Below are 22,506 nucleotides of genomic sequence, written 5' to 3'. Positions count from 1 at the left end.
ACTTAAAACCATGCCTGCAATGCTGATATCTTGCAACTCAACATAGTAGAGTGATGGATTAGATCCTCTAAGCAATGGTGTAGACATGACTTGTGGTCCTGCCAACCTTGCACCTTCTCCAATATGTAACTTTGAACTGGTTTGTTCAGAGGTAAATAGGCAATAAGAGAACCTTTTTTGGTCTACTTGCCTCCATATGGGAGGAGTTCCACAGCCTCCAGGCCCTAAACCCAAAAGCCCAGCAATTTTATTAGTTGTCGAAAGCGATAGTTGTTATTCTGTAAGCCACAAGCCAAGAATAAATTGTTATAAGCCATAGATCCAGATATATCAGAAGAGAAGGTTAAGGTCTCTCTTGCAATGGTTCCCCTTGTTAAGGGACCATCGTTACCACTGTAGCATGCTATGAATCCACATGAACCTCCATAGCAATCCTCTCTTGGAGTTGGACAGTCTCGGTGACCACAAGGAATAGACCTGTAACTTTGAGATCTTGAGAATGGGAAATTGGGTATTTGTATAAGGGGAAAGCAAGGATTGCAACCTTCACATTGGACCCAAGTAATGTGACTTCCAGTGTCCATGATCAAGTAATAAGTAAGCCACTTTGGTCCAGGAACAGGTGGAAATGAACCGATACCCACCTTGGCTACATAGTAGGCACCGGAATATTCCAATATTGTTGCCACTATGTCGTCAACCTCGCTGCTACCATTCCAATACTTTCCTTGATTTGTTGTTGTCGTTGGGAATAGATGACGCATACAGTCTATTGTGGCTTGAATAAGTAGATTAGTCTTATCCACGTCTGTTACATTCTTCCCTGGATAGAATGGTGAGTGGACAGAGAATGGGTGAATGAGGCTTAGAGTGATGGATTCGAGACCTTCATGAGTAGCAATGGAATGTAGTAGCAACAAACTTGAGAGGAGATAAACTAAAAAAAACAAAGTCTTCATGAAAGCCATTTAAGCTATAAAGCCAACAAAGAATGGAATGTAAACACCAAGGCCAGAGGACATGAGATTTATAATTGATAATTATCCAAATATAAAACCTAATTAAGTGTAGAATTGAAAGATGTGATAAGAAACAATTGACACTTTTGTCTTATGTTAATAAAGGAGAAATAAATGGAAAGGTTTTAATGTGAATGAAAAACCCAACTAGTCCAAGGAAGATTTATAATTTGGAAGTAACTGCCACAACTCGTCAGAGAGAAAATGAATTATGTTTTCAATCCTCCTAAATCATAAGAAAAAGGAACACCACTTCAGTTGATAACTTCTGTGATTTGGATAGGACACATCCATTTATCCTTTTCTTGATCAGAAGGTAAGTTTATTAACAGTTGCAACATACTCCATGGGTAAGACATTATATTTAATTTTTTATTTTTCTTTTCTTTTTCGCTGAATAAAATCCAAAAAAGAAAAAAAAAGGGAAAATCCAACTATTTTGATTGATGAAGTCACTAACTTCAATCGTTATCAAATTAGGGGAACCTTATTGCAAAGAAAACCCTTCTATTCGGGGGATCTAAGGGTCATTCTAGAACCTATTATCTTCATTAGGGGTGTAAGATTGGCCTTAATGGATTTGAACCCAGTGTGAGTCCAAACAGGGCATGACTAAGAATTCTGGCCTTGAGGACTGATTAGGGTGAATTTTTTTTTGGCCCTGAATTAGGGGTTGGGTCGGGCTAGGGTTGAGGTCTAAAGCTGAACCTGGCCTAGCCCAGTTCAACCCTATTTTAAATTATATAGTGATATGTGAGGAGCAACAATGCTCCTCAACACCTTTCTTTCTAAATACATGTGCTTCTCGGGACAAAATAAATTTAGAAAAAAGCAAGTTATTCTTGGGATCAGTTGCTACTCACAGGAAGCAGAGCATTGTTGAAGAGCTTGGTATTCCCATTTGTAATTTTCCCACCCGCTATTTGGGTGTTGAAATTTTTAAGGGAAGGATAAAGAAGGAGTCTCTTCTCCCTATTATGGACAGAGTTAAAGGTTGACTGGCTGGGTGGAAAGGAAAAATCATGTCGATGGCTGGAAGAGTAGAATTGGTCCGCTCTGTCATTTTGGGAATGATGAATCATAGCTCTACTATCTATTGGTGGCCATCAACCCTTATTGCTATCATGGAAAGGTGGATGAAGAACTTCATCTGGACTGGTGAGGTTGATTCTGCAAAAAATATCACAGTCCGATGGGATGTGTGTTGTAGGCCCAAGGATGAAGGAGGGTTGGGGTTGCATAGGCTCAGAGACATAAATAAAGCAATGCTATGCAATAAGGTTTGGAGGGTAAGACCTAAGAAATCTACAACCTGCAACTTCCCAAGGGCGAGATTTCTTAGGAGTGATGGATCTTTCAAATCAAGCCATAAGTCCTCCTCTATTTGGCTAGGATTTAGAAAGATGTGGGATTTTATGTCCTCAAAAGAAGCTTGGCTGATCGGAAATGGGAAAATATAAAATTCTGGACTGATAACTGGTTTGGAAATAAATCCATCCTGGGAATGGTCGATCTCGAGGATGGTCCTGGTTCCCCCTTCAAGGGCAAGGTTAGTGACTTTATTGAAAATCACCATTGGAAATTGCCTAATGTCAGATCACCCTTATTGCAAAGCATATTTGAGAAGATCCGAGGTATCAAAATTTCTTCGTATGCCTGTGAGGACATGTGCTTATGGAGTTTGTCTTCTGATGGAAGTTTTAGCTCTAACTCTGCCTGGGAGGACATCAAGAGCACCAATCCTAAAGTTCCATAGGCTACTCTGATCTGGAAAAAAAAAATTATAGCCAAGAGCGTCCATTTTTGTGTGGAGGATGGCGCATGAAAAACTACCAACGGATGAAGCTGTTCAAAAAAGGGGCATTGCTTTGGTGTCAAGATGCAGCTTGTGTGGTGTGGAGGCTGAGTCTATGGATCACATTTTCCTTCAATGCTCCTTCACAGAGGAATTATGATGTTCTTCAGTGGCTGCTTCAATGTGGTTTGGAAGAAATCAGACTCCATGACTGATTTTCTCCAATGGTGGAAAAGGAAGCTTAATATTGTTTGCTGCAAAGAGGATTGGGCTCTGGGGTTAATTAATGTGGCTGACCACATTTGGCGTTAAAGAAATAATAGAAGGCACGAAGGCATGATGAGGCCAATAAACTTCATCAAGAAAATGATTCTTGAGGATATTAAATCCTCCAAGCCTAGCACCAGAGGAGAGGTGAAAATTGCTGCTACTGTCATTTGCTATAGAAAGCTTGGTTTATTGATTCAGAATAAGCCAACTCTGCCCATCTTAGAGGTCTATTGGTGCAGGGCTTAGGTAAACTGGATCAAACTGAACTTTGATGGAAGCTCTATGGGTAATCCTGATCGAGCAGGAGCTGGTGGGCTCTTTCGTAATCATATGGGAGCTGTTCTGGACTCCTATAAAAATTTTGTTAAGTTTGTCTCGAATTCTTGACCCGTTTTGAAGATTGATCCAATCCGACATATTTTGGTGGCGACCCGAATGAAAAATTTTCTAAGATCTGTGATGGAAGCAGAGGGGTTGGGCCGATCGGCCCAAGTCTGGAGCCCATAACTAATCTTGTATGGGGGTGCAGGGGTGTAGCCCTGCGGTATGGTTCGACCAGATCAACCGTGACCCGATGGGTTGACCCACGATTTGGAGTATATATAATGTACTGTTGCTTGTTGAGAAAGTCATTGTATTCCAGGATTTTCATGCAGCTAGGGTTTCAGGGCGAGTTTTTCCTCGCCGCTGCTAGGGTGTAATTTCTCTTCTACATAGTGAATCATCTTCTTCTTCGCCCGAGGACGTAGCACACCCCCTGGTGTGTGAACCTCGTTAAATCTCTGTGTCGTACAGATCTATTGTCTCTTTATTATTCGTGTTTCTTGGTGTTTGATTTTACAAACTGGTATCAGAGCTCTGGGTTACTTCGATCCATGGCTTCAACGAAATACGATATTGATAGGTTTGACAGCAACATCAGTTTTAGTTTAAGGTAGGTTCGAATGATGGCTGTTCTCACACAACAGGGTTTGAAGAAAACCCAATTTGGGAAGGCGAAGAAACCTACAACTATGTCCGATGATATTGGAACGATTTAGATGATAATGCCCTTTTAGCTATTCAGTTGTGTCTTTCGAATGATGTTCTATAGGAAGTTCTCTCAGAAAAAACGGCTGCAGAGTTATGGGTGAAGTTAGAGAACCTCTACCTCACCAAATCCCTCACCAATAGGTTGATATTGAAGCAACAACTATATACCCTTCATATAGGTGAAGGTACTTCTATTAAATCCCACATATCTGAGTTTAATTCTATAGTTACTGATTTGAAAAGGATAGATGTTAAAATAGACGATGAAGATTTGGCCCTATTATTGTTATGTTCTCTACCTCCATCTTATAAGCATTTTAGGGATACCATGATTTATGGTAGAGAGACAATCTCTATTGAGGATGTCAAAACGAATCTGCAAAGCAAGCAGAAGATTGATGATGAGTTGACATCTACCAATAAATCTGATGGTGTTGGTTTGGTAGCTAGAGGAAGAACGAATGAAAGGGGTTCAGATGGTGACAAAAGAAAGGCTAGATCAAAATCTAAGCACAAGAATTTAACCTGCAATTACTGTAAGAAAAAGGGGCATATTAAATCTGAATGCTATACACTTTTAAATAAGTAGAAGGCAGGAGGTGGTGCTCAAAATCAACAGAAAAGAGATGATTCTGCAGAAGCTAGTATTACTGAAGATAAGAGTGAGTCTGATATGCTTTTGGTGATTGATGATAAAGTTAGATCACAGGATAAATGGATTCTTGACTCTGGTTGTTCCTACCATATGTGTCTCAATCGTGAATAGTTCTCCACATACGAATCAGTTTGAGGTGGAATTGTGTTGATGAGAAATAATGCTTCTTGTAAGACTATTGGAATGGGAACGATCAATATCAAGATGTATGATGGCATTGTCAGAACCTTATCCAATCTCAAGCATGTCCCTGATTTGAAGAAGAATCTCATCAGTTTAGGCACTCTTGATTCAAATGGGTGCAAGTATACAGCTGAAGGTGGAGTCATGAAGATCAGCAAGGGTTTTCTCTTATTGATGAACGGAATCAAGGTTGGCAGTTTATATGTGTTGCAGGGCACTACTATCATTGGATCTATTGCAGTAGCTTCATCATCGATGTCTGAATCAGATGTCACAAATTTATGGCACATGAGGTTAGGCCATATGAGTGAAAGAGGGATGGCATCATTAGTAAAAGGGGCTTATTGTGTGGTCAGAGTACAGGAACAATGGAGTTCTGTGAGCATTGTGTGTGTGGGAAGCAGAAAAGAGTTAGTTTCAGTACTGCTATTCACAGAACCAAGGGAACTTTGGACTACATTCATTCAGACCTATGGGGGCCCTCCAGGGTTGCTTCAAAGGGGGTTGGTGCAAGATACTTGTTTACTTTCATTGATGATTTCTCTAGGAAGGTTTGGGTCTATTTCTTGAAGCACAAAAATGAAGTATTTGTCACTTTCAAACAGTGGAAGAATTTGCTTAAGAAGCAGACTGCGAAACAAATTAAAAGGTTGAGAACCGATAATGGCCTAGAGTTTTGTGAAGGTGACTTTAATGAGTTCTGCAAAAATGAAGGTATTGCAAGACACCGTACAGTTGTTAAAATACCCCAACAGAATGGAGTGAGGAGCGTATGAATAGAACCTTGTTAGAAAAGGCAAGGTGTATGTTATCAAATGCAGGATTGGGCAAGGAGTTCTGGGCAGAAGTAGTTAACATAGCAACCTTGTTGGTGAATCAATCTCCTTGCACAACTATTGAGTGCAAGACTCCAGAAGAAGTTTGGTCAGGTAAACCTACAGTCTACTCAAATTTAAAAGTAATTGGATGTCCTGCTTATGCACATGTAAATGAAGGGAAGTTGGAACCTAGGGCTAAGAAATGCATTTTTCTTGGGTATGGATCTGGAGTGAAAGGATACAGGTTATGGTGTCCTGATCCAAAGTCTCCAAAATTTCTTATTAGCAGAGATGTTACTTTTGATGAATCTGCTATGCTGCATCTTAGGAAAGAAGCTCCTATTTATTGTGATGAAGGTCAAGAAAAATCTAGAGAGAAGGTGGAGTCTGAAATTGGTGGTCTATCTTCAAACAAAGCACAATCTACTTTAGTCCAGCTGCCTACTTTTACTGAAGGAGATGATGCTCAAGAGAATCAAGAAGAAGAGCGGTACAACATTGCCAAGGATAGACCAAGGAGGAATATTAGACAACCACAAAAGTATGGGCATGCTGAATTTCTTGCTTATGCATTGTCTGTTGCAGATACAATTGAAAATAGTGAGCCTGCAACATATTCTGAAGTTGTTGCTCCAATTGATTCTACAAAATGGTTGATTGCCATGAATGAGGAGATGGAATCTCTTTATAAAAATCAGACTTGGGAGCTTGTGAAGCCGAGAACAGGGAAGAAAATTGTTGGTTGCAAATGGGTCTTCAAGAAGAAGGAATTTACCTCAGGTGTTGAAGATGCTAGGTACAAGGCACGTTTAGTTGCAAATAGCTACAGTCAGGTATAAGGAATTGATTTTAATGATGTTTTCTCACCTATTGTTAAGCATAGTTCTATTCGTGTCCTACTTGCTTTAGTTGCTATACATGATTTGGAGTTGGAGCAACTTGATGTGAAAACAACATTCTTGCATGGTGAACTAGAAGAACAGATTTATATGCATCAACCTGAAGGGTTTGTAATTGAAGGTAAGGAGGACCATGTATGCTTGTTGAAGAAGTCCCTATATGGTTTGAAACAATCTCCTAGACAGTGGCATAAAAGGTTTGATTCAGTTATGGCTAGTTTTGGATACTCCAGGTGTCAATATGACTGTTGTGTTTATTTCAGAAAGCTCTCTGATGGGTCATTCATATATTTGTTGCTTTATGTTGATGATATGTTGATTGTAGCAAAAGATAGGAATGAGGTCAATAGGTTGAAGGAACAATTAAGTTCTGAATTTGAGATGAAAGATTTGGGGGTAGCAAGGAAGATCCTTGGTATGGAGATCAAGAGGGATAGAAAAGCAGGAAAGTTGTGGCTATCTCAACAAAAGTACACTGAGAAGGTATTGAATCGTTTTAGCATGAAAGATGCCAAACCTGTAACTACCCCTCTTGCATCTCATTTTAGACTTTCAACTGCTCTATCACCTAAGACAGATGAAGAGGTGGAGTACATGTCACGTGTTCCATACTCTAGTGCAATTGGCTCCGTTATGTATGCTATGGTTTGCACTCATCCTGACATTTCACAAGCTATCAGTGTGGTGAGCAAATATTTGTCATGTCCAGGTAAAGCTCATTGGGAAGCAGTGAAGTGGATACTTAGGTACTTGAAAGGGACCTCTGGTGTTTGTTTGGAGTTTGGGAGGAATGGTGATAGTTTATCTGGTTATGTTGATTCAGATTATGCAAGTGATCTTGACAAGAGGATGTCACTCACAGGCTATGTATTTACTCTTGGAGGAACTACGCTTAGTTGGAAAGCTACTTTACAGGCTACAGTTGCATTATCTACTACTGAAGCAGAGTATATGGTAGTGACTGAGGCAATTAAAGAAGCTATTTGGCTTAGAGGTTTGTTGGGAGAACTCAGCATGGATCATGGGGTGACTGTTGTCCATTGTGATAGTCAGAGTGCTATTCACTTAACTAAAGATCCAATGTATCATGAGAGGACAAAGCACATTGATGTTCGATATCATTTCATAAAAGAGATAATTGCTCAAGGTAATATTCAAATGTTGAAGATTGGTACTGAAGACAATCCAGCTGATATGTTGACTAAGCCTTTATGCGTTGGTAAGTTCGAGCATTGCTTGAACTTACTTGGTGTTTGTTGTGTTTGAGTTTAGCCCTTTGGAGGGCTATTGGAGAAGATGAAGATATTAGCTATTTGTTTATCTGTTGGAGTAGAATTCAGGCCAAGGTGGAGATTTTTTAAGTTTGTCGCGAATTCTTGACCCGATCCGATATATTTTGGTGGCGACCCGAATGAAAAATTTTCTGAGATCTGTGATGGAAGCAGAGGGGTTGGGCCAATAGGCCCAAGCCTGGAGCCCATCACTGATCTTGTATGGGGGTGCAGGGGCGTAGCCTCGCGGTATGGTTCGACCAGATCGACCGCGACCCGATGGGTCAACCCGCGATTTGGAGTATATATAATGTACTATTGCTTGTTGAGAAAGTCATTGTATTTTAGGGTTTTCACGTAGCTAGGGTGTCAGGGCGTGTTTTTCCTCGCCGCTGCTAGGGTGTAATTTCTCTTCTACATAGTGAATCGTCTTCTTCTTTGCCCGAGGATATAACACACCACCCTGGTGTGTGAACCTCGTTAAATCTCTGTGTCGTACGGATCTATTGTCTCTTTATTATTCGTGTTTCTTGGTGTTTGATCTTACAAATTTTATGGGGGTCTCAAAGGTTTTCCAAGCGGAGGTGGAAGGGCTAATGGTGGGTCTGATGCGTGCTCGAGAAATGGGAATTACTCGCTTGTGGGTGGAGATGGATTCCAGTGCAGTTACGATATCCTTCTAGAAAAAGAAAATCCCATGGTTTGCCATTCAGAGATGGATCTTCCTTCAACCTTTCTTGGAGGAAATTTCATGAAAAATAACTCACAACTTCAGGGAGGCAAACTCGATTGCCGATTATCTGGCTAAAGATGCAGCAAAGACGGGGATCTCAGACACTAATATCATTTTTCCTGATCATATTAAAGATCTGATCAGAAGAGATGCTGAAGGCCACCCGAATTTTAGATTTTGTTCGTTCGTTTCCTTTCCCTGCTGATGGAAATGCCGAAGGTGGGGGCTGGGATTGCGATGCTCGCTTGAGTTTCATTTTTTCTTGGTTGATTGTATTTCATCCTATTTTTCTCTTTAATATAATGCATCTTTAGCGAAATATATATATATATATATATAACATAAGAAACCCCCGGTCTATACAAAAATAATATAACATTAAGAAAACATTAATAGATATTTAATATTTATTACTCTCCTACTGTAATCATGTGTGCGATCTGTTGCTCCATTTTGAGATTTTAGGTAGGTAATACACTCAAAGAAAAACTCAGAATAGAGAGGGAGAAGAATATGGTCAGGGCCAATTAAGGTTAGCCCGACCTGGCCCTGAGGGTGGGGTCAGGGTCAGAAATCTCTGGCCCTGAATCAGGGCTAGGCCAGGATTGGGCCCAACTAAGGGGACTTAGGGTTGGGTTGGGGTTTTAAAAAACCCAGCCCAATCTAATCCTGTTGCACCTCTAATCTTCATCACTGCCAATTTTAATATACACAATTTTCTTAAAAATGGGAGTAACTTTAACCAAACTACCCAATACCCAAGTACCTTTTTTTTTTTAATACAAATTCATAAAAAACAGACCTTGAGTTAAAATATTTGGCCCGTAAGAATGAGGCCAAAGGCAATTGTCACTATTTAGTAACCTCCAAGCCAACTTAACTAGTGAATCCAATGCCTAGCAAATTGGTTTATAGCTTTGCTTGAAGAGTATGCCCTAAGAGGTCAAAGGATCAAATCCTGTCACATGGGTGTGTGAGTTAAATTTAGTATGCCCCCCCTTCTCCCTATCGTTCCTCCTTTCTCCTAAAAGGCATGAATAGACACACATATTAGGCCAAATAGAAAATACGTTGATCTGCAATGCTTGACATACAACACAAGTCCAAGTAGTAAGTACCTACAATAGGTCCTTGCAAAAATGGGTTAGTTTTTACTACTCGGCTTTGTGGATTTATTTTTGTTACCTCCAGATATTCGGATCAGACGGCGAGCATTGGCTTTAGATTGATGAAGTTACATTGGCTTTAGATTGATGAAGTTACCCAGTAATTCTCTCTTCCCTTGAAAGCTTGATTACATGGATAGAGAGGGGACTCGACTAAATCTCTGTGGATGAGCTTGAGACTTAGGCCACCAGATTGTACGAAAGTAAACTGTGGAGTAACCCAACTGAGAGAAGGTTTAGAAAGAATATGCACACCTTCCTTGCCATTAGGTGCACTTTCTAGTGCGGAAGAATGGACTGGTATATTGTTGACAATGAGTGAAGTCTTAAGGAAAATTTATAGTTAATAAGAATGGAAAAAGTTTTCCATCACCTACAGTGGTGAAGAAATCAACAGTAGAAAATAACCTATTATATGAAGTCAGTCGTGCGCCTAGAGGGTAGGGAAAAAAATCCTCTCCAATGTGCTGTGCGTCCAACACCCCCATCCCATGCCTGATAGGACTTGGGGGTGAGCGTAATGTGTTGGGTTGCATGTAAGGGTCCTCCCAGCCTTCGGATGGGGTTTGGAGAGGAGTCAGATCCAAGAATGTGGAGAATAAGGAAACTTATCCCTATATATATATATATATATATATATATATTTTTTCATAATGTTGTATGGGATAAATTTCTCTAGGGGGGGAGGCAGGCTTCGCTACAATCTGCATTCTCATCCCTCATATGAAGTGACTTATATGAGAGAGAGAGAGAGAGTGAGAGAGAGAGAGAGAGAGAGGATTTCAAATTTCAATTAATGTGTTAATATTATAGGCTTGATTAGCTTATTACGAATCATTGTGAAAAATATTGATGGGAGCTTCACATGTGAAGTGGATAAATTTTCGTCCAATAGAACTGTTTCATGTGATTAAAAAATTAGAACTATTTCATTTTCTTTCCCTTTTTTATCGAATCAATTAAGTGAGCTGATTTTAGTCCTCATCTGGTTTCTTGGCTGCCACAACCTCCTGAATTTCTGAAAATTAATGTAGATGGAGCCAGCAAGGGAAATCCAGGTCCAGCAGCAATTAGCGGTATTGGCAGAAATTCAGATGCTTTAAGGGTTGGAGGCTTCTCCCTTGGCATTGGTGAGGCACACGCGGTTGTTGCTGAAGGCCTTAGCTGTGTGTTTTGCTCTTCTTTGGGCAGTCAACAATACCCTTCAATCTGTAATGGTGGAAAGCGATAACTTGCTTATTGTCAACTTGCTCCAACGGCAATCCGGATCATGCCCCTGGCGCATCTTCAACATTAACAACGATTGCCACTCAATTTCTCAAAGGTTACAGTCCGTTCTCTACTGTCACACCTTGCGGGAAGGCAACGCCGCTGCGGATCTCCTTGCTTCCAATGCGGCCTCCCAACAATCCCCTTTGTTTCTGTTGTTCACCCCTCCCCCTGTTCTGGCATCCATTCTGTTCGCTGACTGTATGGGAACGTTGTTCCCCCGGCGTTAATAAAGTTTCTTTATCAAGAAAAAAAAAGCTGATTTTAGTCAAGTTACTGAAGAAGTAACCTAATATCCGCAGAGATGAGAAAGCATGTATGTTTCACATTGCATTGCTTTGAAATAAGAAAGATTCCATGTTTATTAAAAACATGGCACAATACAACCACTGCACAATACAACCACTGCACAAGGACATGGGAATAAGGATCAATAGGTTAAATTTCATACTAAATAGTTTGTCTATTACCCAAGACAGACTTACCTAAATTGCACATAATTCACACTGATTTCATTGCTAGATAGCATATGCATCTCATGGTTTGATTTATCTGAGCCTTATATGTTAAGTGTGAAGTTAAAGTTTCTAGAATCCCATATCTGATATGTACCATCAGCTAATGACCTGAAAAAAAAAAATGAAAAAGAGAAAAAGGAACGAGTTTAGAATACATAAAATGTTGCAGCTTGATAGCACATTCATCTCATGGATTAGTACTTGTTCTTAATAAGGTCAACAGTGAATACGCCGAGATGTGGCTGACCCCACCAATTCTGAGCTTGATGAAAGGAGTGTGTGACACCACATGAATGATTCCAGGAAATAAAGATAAAATAAAATAAACATGGATAGTCTAATAACAACCTAAAGGAGAAAAAGTAGAAAAGCAAACCAAGAGATGGAACTCCCGGCGTAAATCATATTTCCTTTCTTGTGAAAGATTTACAGTCGAATCAAAAGTTTCAACCAAACCCTTGAAAGAGTAATTCAACCAAACCCCTGAAAGAGTAATCTTTTATTGAATCAAATCAAAAGTTTTTAAGAAAAAATATGATTTTTATTTTTCAATTAGAAACTTACAAACCGCCACAAAGACAGACAGGGAGCGAGCGAGAAAGAGAATTTGTTTTTTTTAGTTTAATTCACTTGGTGATGGCATAAATAGCATAAATGATTCTAGGGATGGATCCGAATAACATCAGCAGGAAACACATCCAGAACTCCACCTACAGGAACAGGAAAGAACATCACCGATCCCCATATATTATTATTATTATCCATCTTTGTGAATCCTCAATTAATAACTTCTCAACTGGGGTTTGATGAAACAGGCCAGAGAAGAACTACTGCAAGCTATCCACGCACTTGAATATATATATATATATATATATATTTGAGGATCTCTGTGAAGTGGTGAGAGTGAGAGAGTGGTGACTTTAAGAGAGAAGTAAATATGGGTGTTACAAGTGGGGAGGGGGAGAATTTCTCTCCTCCACGTTTAGGGAAGAGAGTGAGAGTGAGAGTGAGAGAGAGAGAGATAATTATGGAGAGAATTTTTTTTTTTTAAATAATTATGGAGAGATGTTAAATGGGGGAGAATTTCTCTCCTCCACGATTAGGGAAGAGAGAGTGTGTTAGAGAGAGAGATTGAGAGAGATAATTATGGAGAATTTTTTTTTTAAATAATTATGGAGATATATTAAAAGGGGGAGAATTTCTCTCCTCCACCCCATTAGGTAATAGAGAGTGTGTGAGATAGATATTGAGACAGATAATTATGGACAGATTTTTTTTTTTAAATAATTATGAACAGATGTTACATGGGGAGATTATAGAGATATGTTAAATGGGGGAGGATTTTTCTCCTCCACGTTTAGGGAAGAGAGAGTGAGTGGGGAAGAAGAAGCGGAAGAAACCCACTTTCTCTAATGGGGTCATCCACATTAATTTTTTTTTTCAATATATATAATATAAATCAGTCTCCCATTCTGTACGTTTCTTATTATATGTTGCGTGAACTCTAATGCTTCCATATTCAATCCATGCTCTCTCTCTCTCTCTCTCTCTCTCTCTCTCTCATGGCAGCCTACTCATCATGTATGGCATACTAAGACTCCGTTTGTTATTGTTCTAAAAAAATGTTTATTGGAGTGTTTTCATTCTATTGGAACGAAACAATGGAATAAAGTGTTTGGTGCACTTATGGTTTGTTTTTGTTTTTTTGGAACAAAAAGTGAAAAAAAAAATGAAAAAAACGAGATTGGACTTCCGTCTTCCCAGTTTCGTTCCATTTTACGAAACAAAGAACTATCGTTCGCGATAAAAATTTGAAATTTTGAAACACAATTTTTTCGTTTAAAAATGGCATTTTGACACAAACTGAAATTTTCGTTTTTGACACGAAACGTCATTTTTGGAACAGAAACAATACCAAACAAAGCCTTACTGTTTTTTGGATAATTGTGGAAGAATCACTGATATGTAAAACATTAAGAGAAATGAAAGTGTGAAAAACTGTGATTCATGGCTCAAAGAAAAACAAGTGTCCAAAAGAAGTCTTCCTTCGAGGCCTCTACCACTACAAGAGAACTTCCAATTACTTGTTCTGCTTCATCTTAATAAATCCTCATTTATTAGAGAAAGGGACAGGAAAGGGAAAATGAGAATGAGTTTGTCAAATAGACGCTATATTGCTGGTAGTACCTATTAGTCATAGTGTGCAAAAGAATAATTGAAGAACCAGAACCAGGAAACACAACACTCTAAAATTATTTAGATTGAAACATATGTTTTAATCACCACAACAAAAAAGGTGACAAAAAATTATAAAAAAGGAGAATAATAAGCTCACATTTGACCATCTCAGTAATTTCCTTTCATTGAGCTTGAAGTTTGGTGGTACCATGCTAAAGAAGGTGAAAAGAAGAGAGTTGTATCTAAAAGCTGCTAAATAAGATTAAAATGCTGAGGTACTTTTCTGAATGCCTAACATTTCTTCGTAGAAGTCCACTAAGGAAGTGGAGGGAATTCAATGCAGAAGCAATGTAAATCTTTATCTCTTTCATTGAATTATTTTCAAGAGTTTAATTAGTAGGGTATACTACTTTCCTACACGGAGATTAATGTTATGGATGTACGAAATGAAAGAAAAATACTTTAGGATAATTGCAAGTGAATCAAAGATGGGGAGGTTTAAACCTAAAATACCTACCCAAAAAAAAAAAAAAAAAAAAAAAAGAAAAAGAAAAAGAGTTTAATAAGACAGTTCTGTCTATGTGAAGTAGATCATCATTGAAGCATGGTGTCACGGGGGGAAAGGGTAAGGTTGTACTGGTCTATAGGCTAGAAATATGTGCCCTGTTCATACCCTCTTGATCCCTAACCAATCCATAAGATATGATTGCTTTATCAAAGAGATAGATTCATTTATTTGTGCTTATATAAAAATATACAAGTACAATGTATGTTGAATGAGTAACCGATCATGATAATATTTTACTGGTAGTACACTACAACTTATCTAGAATGATTTGGGATGTATTATATCCTAGTCTATCTAATTCCATCTCTAGCAAGAAGCATCCCCCAACCAAAAGTAGAGAAAGAAAAGAGACTTTTGATATTCACAGCAAGAAGTTGGATTGAACATAAGTTGTCAATGTGGCACTAAAACTCCAAGAAATTAGTATAGTTGGCTTCGAGGGGACAAGGTACTCCATCTCAGGAGGCGAGGTCCCATGATAAAACCTTCGCCGCTGTGTAATATCCCATCCCAAGATTTATTAATAAAATATATTTTGTGGTGGATCTTATAGGGTCGACACCAAAATTTCTCCCTTTTGATGGCATTGCGGGATTTTATGAGGTGTGGATAATATAGGTAATTGAGAATTACCGTTATGTATTCAATTTAAGTTTTGTGTAATAGTGTTTGTACATTATAAAATTGTCATATGCCTATATCATTAATGGATATAATGGCCCAATGGTTGTATGATTCCTTATGAAAGCTAAGGTTGTGGGATCAAGTCCCCATAAGTGCTTTCACCTGTTCTTTTACTTTACAAGTTAGTGGTGGGTTCCACATGTTAATTTCAAGCCAAGCTGAGGGTAAAATAGTAAATCCACTTGATGGGATGACAAGTTTAATCCATACATTGGCTCTAGGAGAGGTGGTCAAGGGGTAGGAATGGGATTTCATAATTTTCAATCCCATTGGTGTAAATAGTTGGACATAGTGAGGGTAAAATGGATAATTCGTATTAAATATACTATTCAAGGGTACCATAAATACTGACATGGTAGTTGACATACAATGAATCCTATTGGTGATGAAATAGGTGGATAGGGATATTATGATCATTTCACACATATCGGGCGAGTTGCAATATTATAAAAGTTAAAGAGTTTAAAATGAATAAATATAAGTATGAGAGTACCATCAAAATATAGGTGTCATTACTTAAATGCCATGCAAGTGATGAGTCAAGGCGTAATTTAGACAATTTAGAAATCCTAAATTTAGGCAATGATATATTGGGAGGATAAACCGGTGAGTTTTTCTTTCTCATTCTCTACTTCTATCATGTGAAGAGAAGGAGAAGGAGAAAAAGGGAAGACGTTGAAGAGAAAAAAGCTCATGAAATGAAGAGGAGAAGAATAAAGGATGGAGAAGAATGAGGTTCTACAACAACTCAAGCTTGAATCTAAAGAGGGAAAAGGAGATTTGAGGGAAAATAGAGCTTATTTCTGAAAAATGTCTAAGAGATTGGGAGGTCTTTTTTAGATTAAGCATCTAAATACTTGAGTACAAGATTTCAGAATTTCAGGTTAGTGTACTAACTTACATACCCTTATTCAAGAAATACTTGTGAGATTTGAGTGTGAGATGAACTTAAGAAGAATTATTCATGTAGGTTACGGAATGCATGTGAATGAACTCAAGGATTTGAGTCAAAATTTGGAAATTTTGAATCCTAAAACTCCACTTCAGATTTGGATTTACTGTCTTGGCAGACAGACCTTTGTTTAGTAAAAATATCATAACTTTTTCATATTAACTCGGAATTAGTTGATTTTGAGTGTTTTATAAATTAAACCCATGGGGTTTCAACTTTGACAGAAATAGACTGCATCTAATTATGCTCTTAAATAACCTTAAACTGCACTTGAAGTGAGAACATAGATTCTGCCCGAGAGCAAAAGTAATTTCTGGGCAATTGTTTGCTGTTCTAGCCTACAGACATTTGTTCGGTAAAAGCAGTATAAAATTTTCATATGGATTTGGAATTAGTTGATTTAAGTGTTTTAGAAAATAGATTCATAGGGCTTCAAATTTGAGAGAAATAGGCTCTGTCTAATTATGCTCCTAAATGACCTTAAACTGCAATTGAAATGAGAATATAGATTCTGCTTGAGAGCAGAAATAATTTCTGGATAGTTGTTTGCTGTTCAGGCCTACAGAAATTTGTTTCGTAAAAACAGCATAACTTTTTCATATAAACTTGGAATTAGTTGATTTTAAGTGTTTTATAAAATAGATTCATAGGGCTTCAACTTTGACAGAAATAGGCTCTGTCTAATTATGCCTCTAAATGACCTTAAATGTCACTTGAAGTGAGAACATAGATTTTGCCCGAGAGCAGAATTTAATTTCTGGGCAGCTGTTTGAAAAATTACAGAAAATAGACTGCATAAAAATTATCATAAATTTTTCATCTGAACTCGGATCGAGGTGATTCCAGTGGTGTTGGATTACGATTCGATAATCTGAATATGTTCAGAAGAAGTCATTCTCTGAAGCTAATTTTTTTTTTGGGACAAAAATGCCCTTTAATATGAACCTTACTGAAAGAATAGTGATGAGAGTCATTCTATGATTGGTTATTAAGAATCTGTCCTTTTAGTTACCAGGGAACGGTTGACGTGTTGTGAGTTGTTGTTCTAATATTATAACTGAAGGATCAAGGTAGTGGGACTGACCTAGTTATCATCCCCGGTTGTGTGATGGATGCATATATGTGTTATTTACTATATTGATGTGATAAATATCATGATGATAGCCATTAAGATTATTTGTTCATTTACTATGGGATGTTTGCATCTGAAGTACAAATTGGGATGTTGCGATTGAGGTTATTATTATGAGATAAATGAATATTTGTGGTGATACATCACATACATGAAACAAGAAATATAATTGTGATTATATTGTGAAATGATGTACAAATATATGTTATGGTTCTTTGTGTATTGAGAATGAGGTTAGGTTACGTACCTCACCTAGTAGGGGATGAAGAGATGAGTGTACGATTTAATGCGATGTGGTGTACCTCACATAGCTGGGGAAGAAGAGGTGAGTGTATAGTGTCAAGATTGTTCGCACAATATGATGGATCATTGTAGGATCACTATTATTATGCCAATGATATTACTTGTTTGATATAAATATGTAGGAGGGTATAAATATGGATATTATAATATTTATTATTGTGTGTGTCTGTGTGTGTATACCTTGGGAGGTTTCTCTCACTGAGCTATCGAGCTTACCCCATCATTATATATCTTTTTCTACAGATGTAGATCAATGCTATAAGACCGGAAAGAAACCAGCCGTATGGATTTCTCAATAGAAATGTACAATTTTAAGGGATTTGAATTATAAGTATTGCCACCAAGGGAAGATCCTGACAATTTGATGTAATAGAACTTTGTAATATTAATAAACATTTAATCCTTATGGAGGATATTATGAGTAAGATTTTTGATGAGGTGTCATATTTTTTTTTGATCATTTGATTTTCACTCGTGAGGGTGTGATCATACTCTTATCTCGGGTTTGGGGTTGTTACATGCTACACCTAACTTCTTGGGGCCACCGCACAAGAGTTTCCATCTCGGATTGATTCGGTCCTATGTAACCGGTATCATAGTGACCCCAAAGATTTGTTGGATCAAAGATCTGGACACCCTGGGTATAAAAAAAATAGAAAAATTGGCAGTGAAACAATAAATGAACTCACTACCCTCAATTTAGAAATATAAAATGAAGGCTTGTCTGCTTACTAGGAAAATTGGTGAAAGCAAAATATCTTCGATTGGAATGTGGCATTTTGGGAATATAGTGTCTGAAAAGTGAGTTTTCAAAAGGCAGTTCCTATCACCTTCAACCATTAATTTTCTCTGCAATTTTGATAAATGAAAAGAATAACAAAGGAATATCCAATTTCAATTTGATTTTTAGAAAGCCACCTATCTTAAGAGATCTTTTGATGGTGGGAGAGGGAGTTCACCTTTTGGAAGGATAGTTTTCTGGTTCGCTTGAGGGTGAGAGAGAGTTTTGATCGCAAAGAGAAAATAGGTCGGAGACTTTCACTTTTGGAAAAGAAAAAAAGAAAGAAAATAGGAGAGATAGAGAGGGGACGTGAGATATTAGAACAATAAAGGAATTAAATTTAGAGAGTGTTTAAGTAAAATAAAAATATAAAGGGTACCAGAAATTTTAAAAAATAATAAAAAGAATGGAGAAAAAGGATAGTAAAGAGGAAAGGGAAAAATTGTCGAGTGAAAGATTTGTCACTTCGTGCTTTTATATTTTTTTCTTTTGAAGGTCAGATTGTATTAAAATATAAGGAAAAGTAGAAAAGAAATATAATGCGAGAGCCTGAAGCGAGTCTCCACCTTTGGCATTGCCATCAACAGAGACTCACAGCCGCTATCTTAAAAATCTAAAGCAAGTATGCCTGCTTTGTCAATAACTAATTCATGCCTGATGCAAAGAGATAGGGAAACATCATCAAAAGATGTCCCAGTTTTAGCAGCTTCCTTAGCCAGAAAATCCACAACAAGGTTGGCTTCTCTGTAACAGTGGGATATCTTCCACTCAATAGCATTTAAGTAGTTAAGAAAATGGTTCCACTCCTGAAGAGCAAACCATGGAATAAGCCTGTGGTGAAAGAAGGAAACTACCGTAGAAGAGTCAGACTCAATCCACAACTGCTGAAAGCCCTTGGCACGAGCGAGCTTAATCCCTTTCAAAATACTCCATATCTTTGCTAAGAAGCTATTCGAAATTCCGAAGAAGATCTGATAGCTGATCAACATTTTTCCATCGTGATCCCTAAGGATACCACCACCTCCAGCGTGACCCGGATTTCTGAGTGTGCAGCCATCAGAGCTAAGTTTCACCCAAGAGCTTATATATAATAGTATGATATATATATATATATATATACATACATACATGCATGCCTGCATACATAGATACATACATACATATGTGACCCCATTCTCTCCCTCTATAGTCTAGCCAAATGGGCACATTTCCATTAACCGTGACCTGAGGAAAACTTGATCCTATATAAATTTATTTATCTAATGATACAAGTTATGTACAGAAATGTTAATATGTGTTATTGTGCTCCTTCTATAATAAACAAATGCGATATAGTATCTCTGAATGAGTACAGAATCATGCCTCCTATATATTGTCAATGTATATAAGTACCTAGTCATTGGATTTTTGTTGATGACAATAGGATATTGTAGACATCTAATTTTATCACCCTGGGCATTGATGATTTCGGAGACTCTTTTGGAAGAGGATTTGGTACCTTCTAAAATAACTCGTAACTCTTTCCAAGTTAGGCAAACCGTACCTAAGCCTATGGTACTCCAACTAGATCACCCACAACAGTCCCTAGAAATTCGAACCCAAATTTGATGGCTTTCTCGATCATTTGTTAGTGGCTATAGAGATTCTTTTTCACCACTCATGCATCAAAACTCTTACTTTCCAAGAAATATTAAATTCTACTATTAGATTTTATGTTTGCCAAATATTGGGCTTGTCTTGGCCCAGTCTTAAGACCCTAACCTAAACTTGGACGATATCGAATTACTCAAACCAAATAGATGAGCATGTACTATTTAACAAACCCTAGGCGCACTAGTTAATGGGGCCTGATCTAGTCCCTACAAACATGATGAAAACCAAAACCTCAGTCAATGGAAATCAAAAGAAGCCATGTGGCTACTCAAAATTTCGTCAATTTGATCTTTGGTTATTGAAACAATGAGCCAGAGAAATTGGCTATGAAACTAAAAAGATAAGTCATTAAACGGAAACTTTTATTTTCATTGCTAAGTACAAACTATTTCAGAAAAGACAAAAATACTCTTAAGTAGGGGCTCCACAATTGTTCGGAGCAAAGAAGAGAGTTCCTCTATTTCCAATCTCCAAATCGAAGGAGAACTCATGTTGAGTTTGCTGATAAGCTCCAAGCATTGTTTTTTTGTCACTCGATTTAAGTGCAACACAAATAAAATTTTCCCCCACTACAAAAACACTAATAGGCTGCACAACAAGATCAGCTCCTTTGAAATGGAATGTCATAGTTGGAAACCTAAAACCAAGCGGCGCCCTAGGGAAACAGAGATCAAATCTGGGCAGATCGCTTGGTCTACTTCCATTACCGTATGGTTGCATACCAAACTGTGCGAAATACTGAATAAAACCATTTCTCACCATAGCATAAGCATTAGGAAGTAGTGAACTATACGGAGCTCCTGTATCTATGATGCAACCACCGGCTTATAATCCTTGTATCCTAAGGCAAGTCCCTGCAATGCCGATATCTTTCAATCCCACATAGTAGAGTGAAGGGTTAGCTCCTTTCACCAATGGTGTAGACACAACTTGTGGTCCTACCATCCTTGCACCTTCTCCAATATGTAACCGAGAACTGGTTTGCTCAGAGGTAGCTAAGCAATAAGAGAAGCGTTTTTTTAGTACTTGGCTCCATATCGGAGAAGTTCCAGGGCCTCCAGGCCCTAATCCCAAAACTCCAGCAATTTTATTCGGTTGTGGAAAGCGAATGTTTTGATTCTCTAAGCCACATGCCAAGAATATGTTGTCATGCGATTCTGTATCTCCCAATCTATCAGAAGAGAAGGTTAAGGTCTCTTTTGCAATGGTTCCCCTTGTCGAAGGCCCAACGGAACTACCGTACCTTGCTTTGAATCCACAGGATGATCCATAGCAAGCTTCTCTTGGAGTCGGACACTCTTGGTGACCACATGGAATGGACCTATAACTTTGAGATCTTTGAAATGGGAAATTGGGTGTCTGTGTTAGGGAAAAGCATGGATTGCAACCTTCACATTGGACCCAAGTAGTGTGGCTTCCAGTATCCATAAGCAAGTAATAAGGAAGACCCTTTGGGCTTGTGGGAAATGTACCGATACCTACCTCGGCTACATAGTAAGTACCTGTATATTCCACTATTGCGGCTATTTCATCAACCTCGCTGGTGCCATTCTTGTACTTTCCTTGATTCAGTGTTGTGGTTGGGAATAGATGATCCATACGAGCTTCTGTGGCTTGAATAAGAAGATTAATCTTCTGCACTTCTGTTATGTTCTTCCCTAGATAAAATGGTGAGTGGACAGAGAATGGGTGAATGAGGTTTATAGTGATGGACTGGGGACTTTCATGAATAGCAGCAGAATGTAGTGACAATGCACTTGAGAGGAAATAGATCAGAGATAACAAAGTCTCCATGAAAGCCATTTAACCTAACAAAGAATGGAATGTGACTACCACTGACAAGGGACATGAGATATATAGTTGAGAATTGTCCAAACATAGAACAAATTAAATGTATAACTGAAGATATGATAACAAACAACTAATGATTTTGTCTTATGTTAATGAATTGAAATAATGAAAGATTTTAATGTGAAGGATAAACCCGGATGGTCTGAGGAATATTTGAAGTTTCGAGGTAACTGCCACAACTTGTAAGAGAAGAAGTGCAGGAAATTTAAGAAGAATTTATAGTTCCTAAATATGGTAAAGGTAGGTGGCCACAACTTGTAAAAAAAAAGAAAGATTACACAAGGTTTCAATACAAAGTACCAAAAACGAAGAAATGTTATATGTCAATCCTTTTTATATGTCATTGATAAGGTCTTTTAGGCTTAGAGGATGGGCAAAACCCATATATTCCCTAGTGATAAAGTTGTAGCATTTGTGTTGAAGTGGTTGAATAGTTGAGTCAGATGGGATGGACTAGATAAGGTTGGTGGCATAGGTTGGGAAGGAGCAGCAATTGTTAGGGGTTTAAATTTGGCGTTGATGGTCTGAACCTGCCTTGTGATTGAACTGGGTTAAGGTCAAGTTTTCTGACCTTGAGGGTGGGTTAGGGTTGAAAAACTGAAACCTTGGGTCAAGGTTGGGTCGGGCCTGGGTTGAGGTCTCAGCCCGCCCAACCCAACCCTGGCTTTAACCCTCATTTATATAATGTGATTAATTTATATAATGAAAACATTAATAATAGTAATAATACTATAATATAAACTACACAATATATTTTTTTTTTCCGCTAGAAATCA

The 22,506-nt window shown here is 38.1% G+C and overlaps 2 protein-coding genes and 1 long non-coding RNA gene across 3 annotated transcripts; 1 reads left to right on the top strand and 2 right to left on the bottom strand.

The window, feature by feature from the left end:
• The first annotated feature begins 15,632 nt into the window (after window positions 1–15,632).
• LOC122066217 lies at window positions 15,633–17,858 on the top strand. Its single transcript, XR_006136288.1, has 2 exons — window positions 15,633–15,941; window positions 17,689–17,858. It is a non-coding gene; the product is annotated as an uncharacterized LOC122066217 (long non-coding RNA).
• A 973-nt stretch (window positions 17,859–18,831) lies between these two features.
• LOC122066233 lies at window positions 18,832–19,215 on the bottom strand. Its single transcript, XM_042630052.1, has one exon. The coding sequence runs from the start codon at window positions 19,213–19,215 to the stop codon at window positions 18,832–18,834; it is 384 nt and encodes a 127-aa protein (XP_042485986.1).
• Window positions 19,216–20,704: 1,489 nt separating this feature from the next.
• LOC122066232 (aspartic proteinase nepenthesin-2-like) lies at window positions 20,705–21,682 on the bottom strand. Its single transcript, XM_042630050.1, has one exon. It carries the CDS (start codon window positions 21,680–21,682, stop codon window positions 20,705–20,707), a length of 978 nt encoding a protein of 325 aa, XP_042485984.1.
• Between the last annotated feature and the right edge of the window lie 824 nt (window positions 21,683–22,506).

This window comes from Macadamia integrifolia, unplaced genomic scaffold, assembly GCF_013358625.1.
Source record: "Macadamia integrifolia cultivar HAES 741 unplaced genomic scaffold, SCU_Mint_v3 scaffold23, whole genome shotgun sequence".
NCBI lineage: Eukaryota > Viridiplantae > Streptophyta > Magnoliopsida > Proteales > Proteaceae > Macadamia > Macadamia integrifolia.
The sequence above is the reverse complement of the archived record's forward strand: the minus strand, read 5'-3'. Positions and strand labels throughout refer to the sequence as shown.

Coding starts and splice junctions, on each gene's coding strand:
- LOC122066233 (XM_042630052.1), bottom strand. CDS start 19,215: ATGTTGATCAGCTATCAGATCTTCTTCGGAATTTCGAATAGCTTCTTA.
- LOC122066232 (XM_042630050.1), bottom strand. CDS start 21,682: ATGGCTTTCATGGAGACTTTGTTATCTCTGATCTATTTCCTCTCAAGT.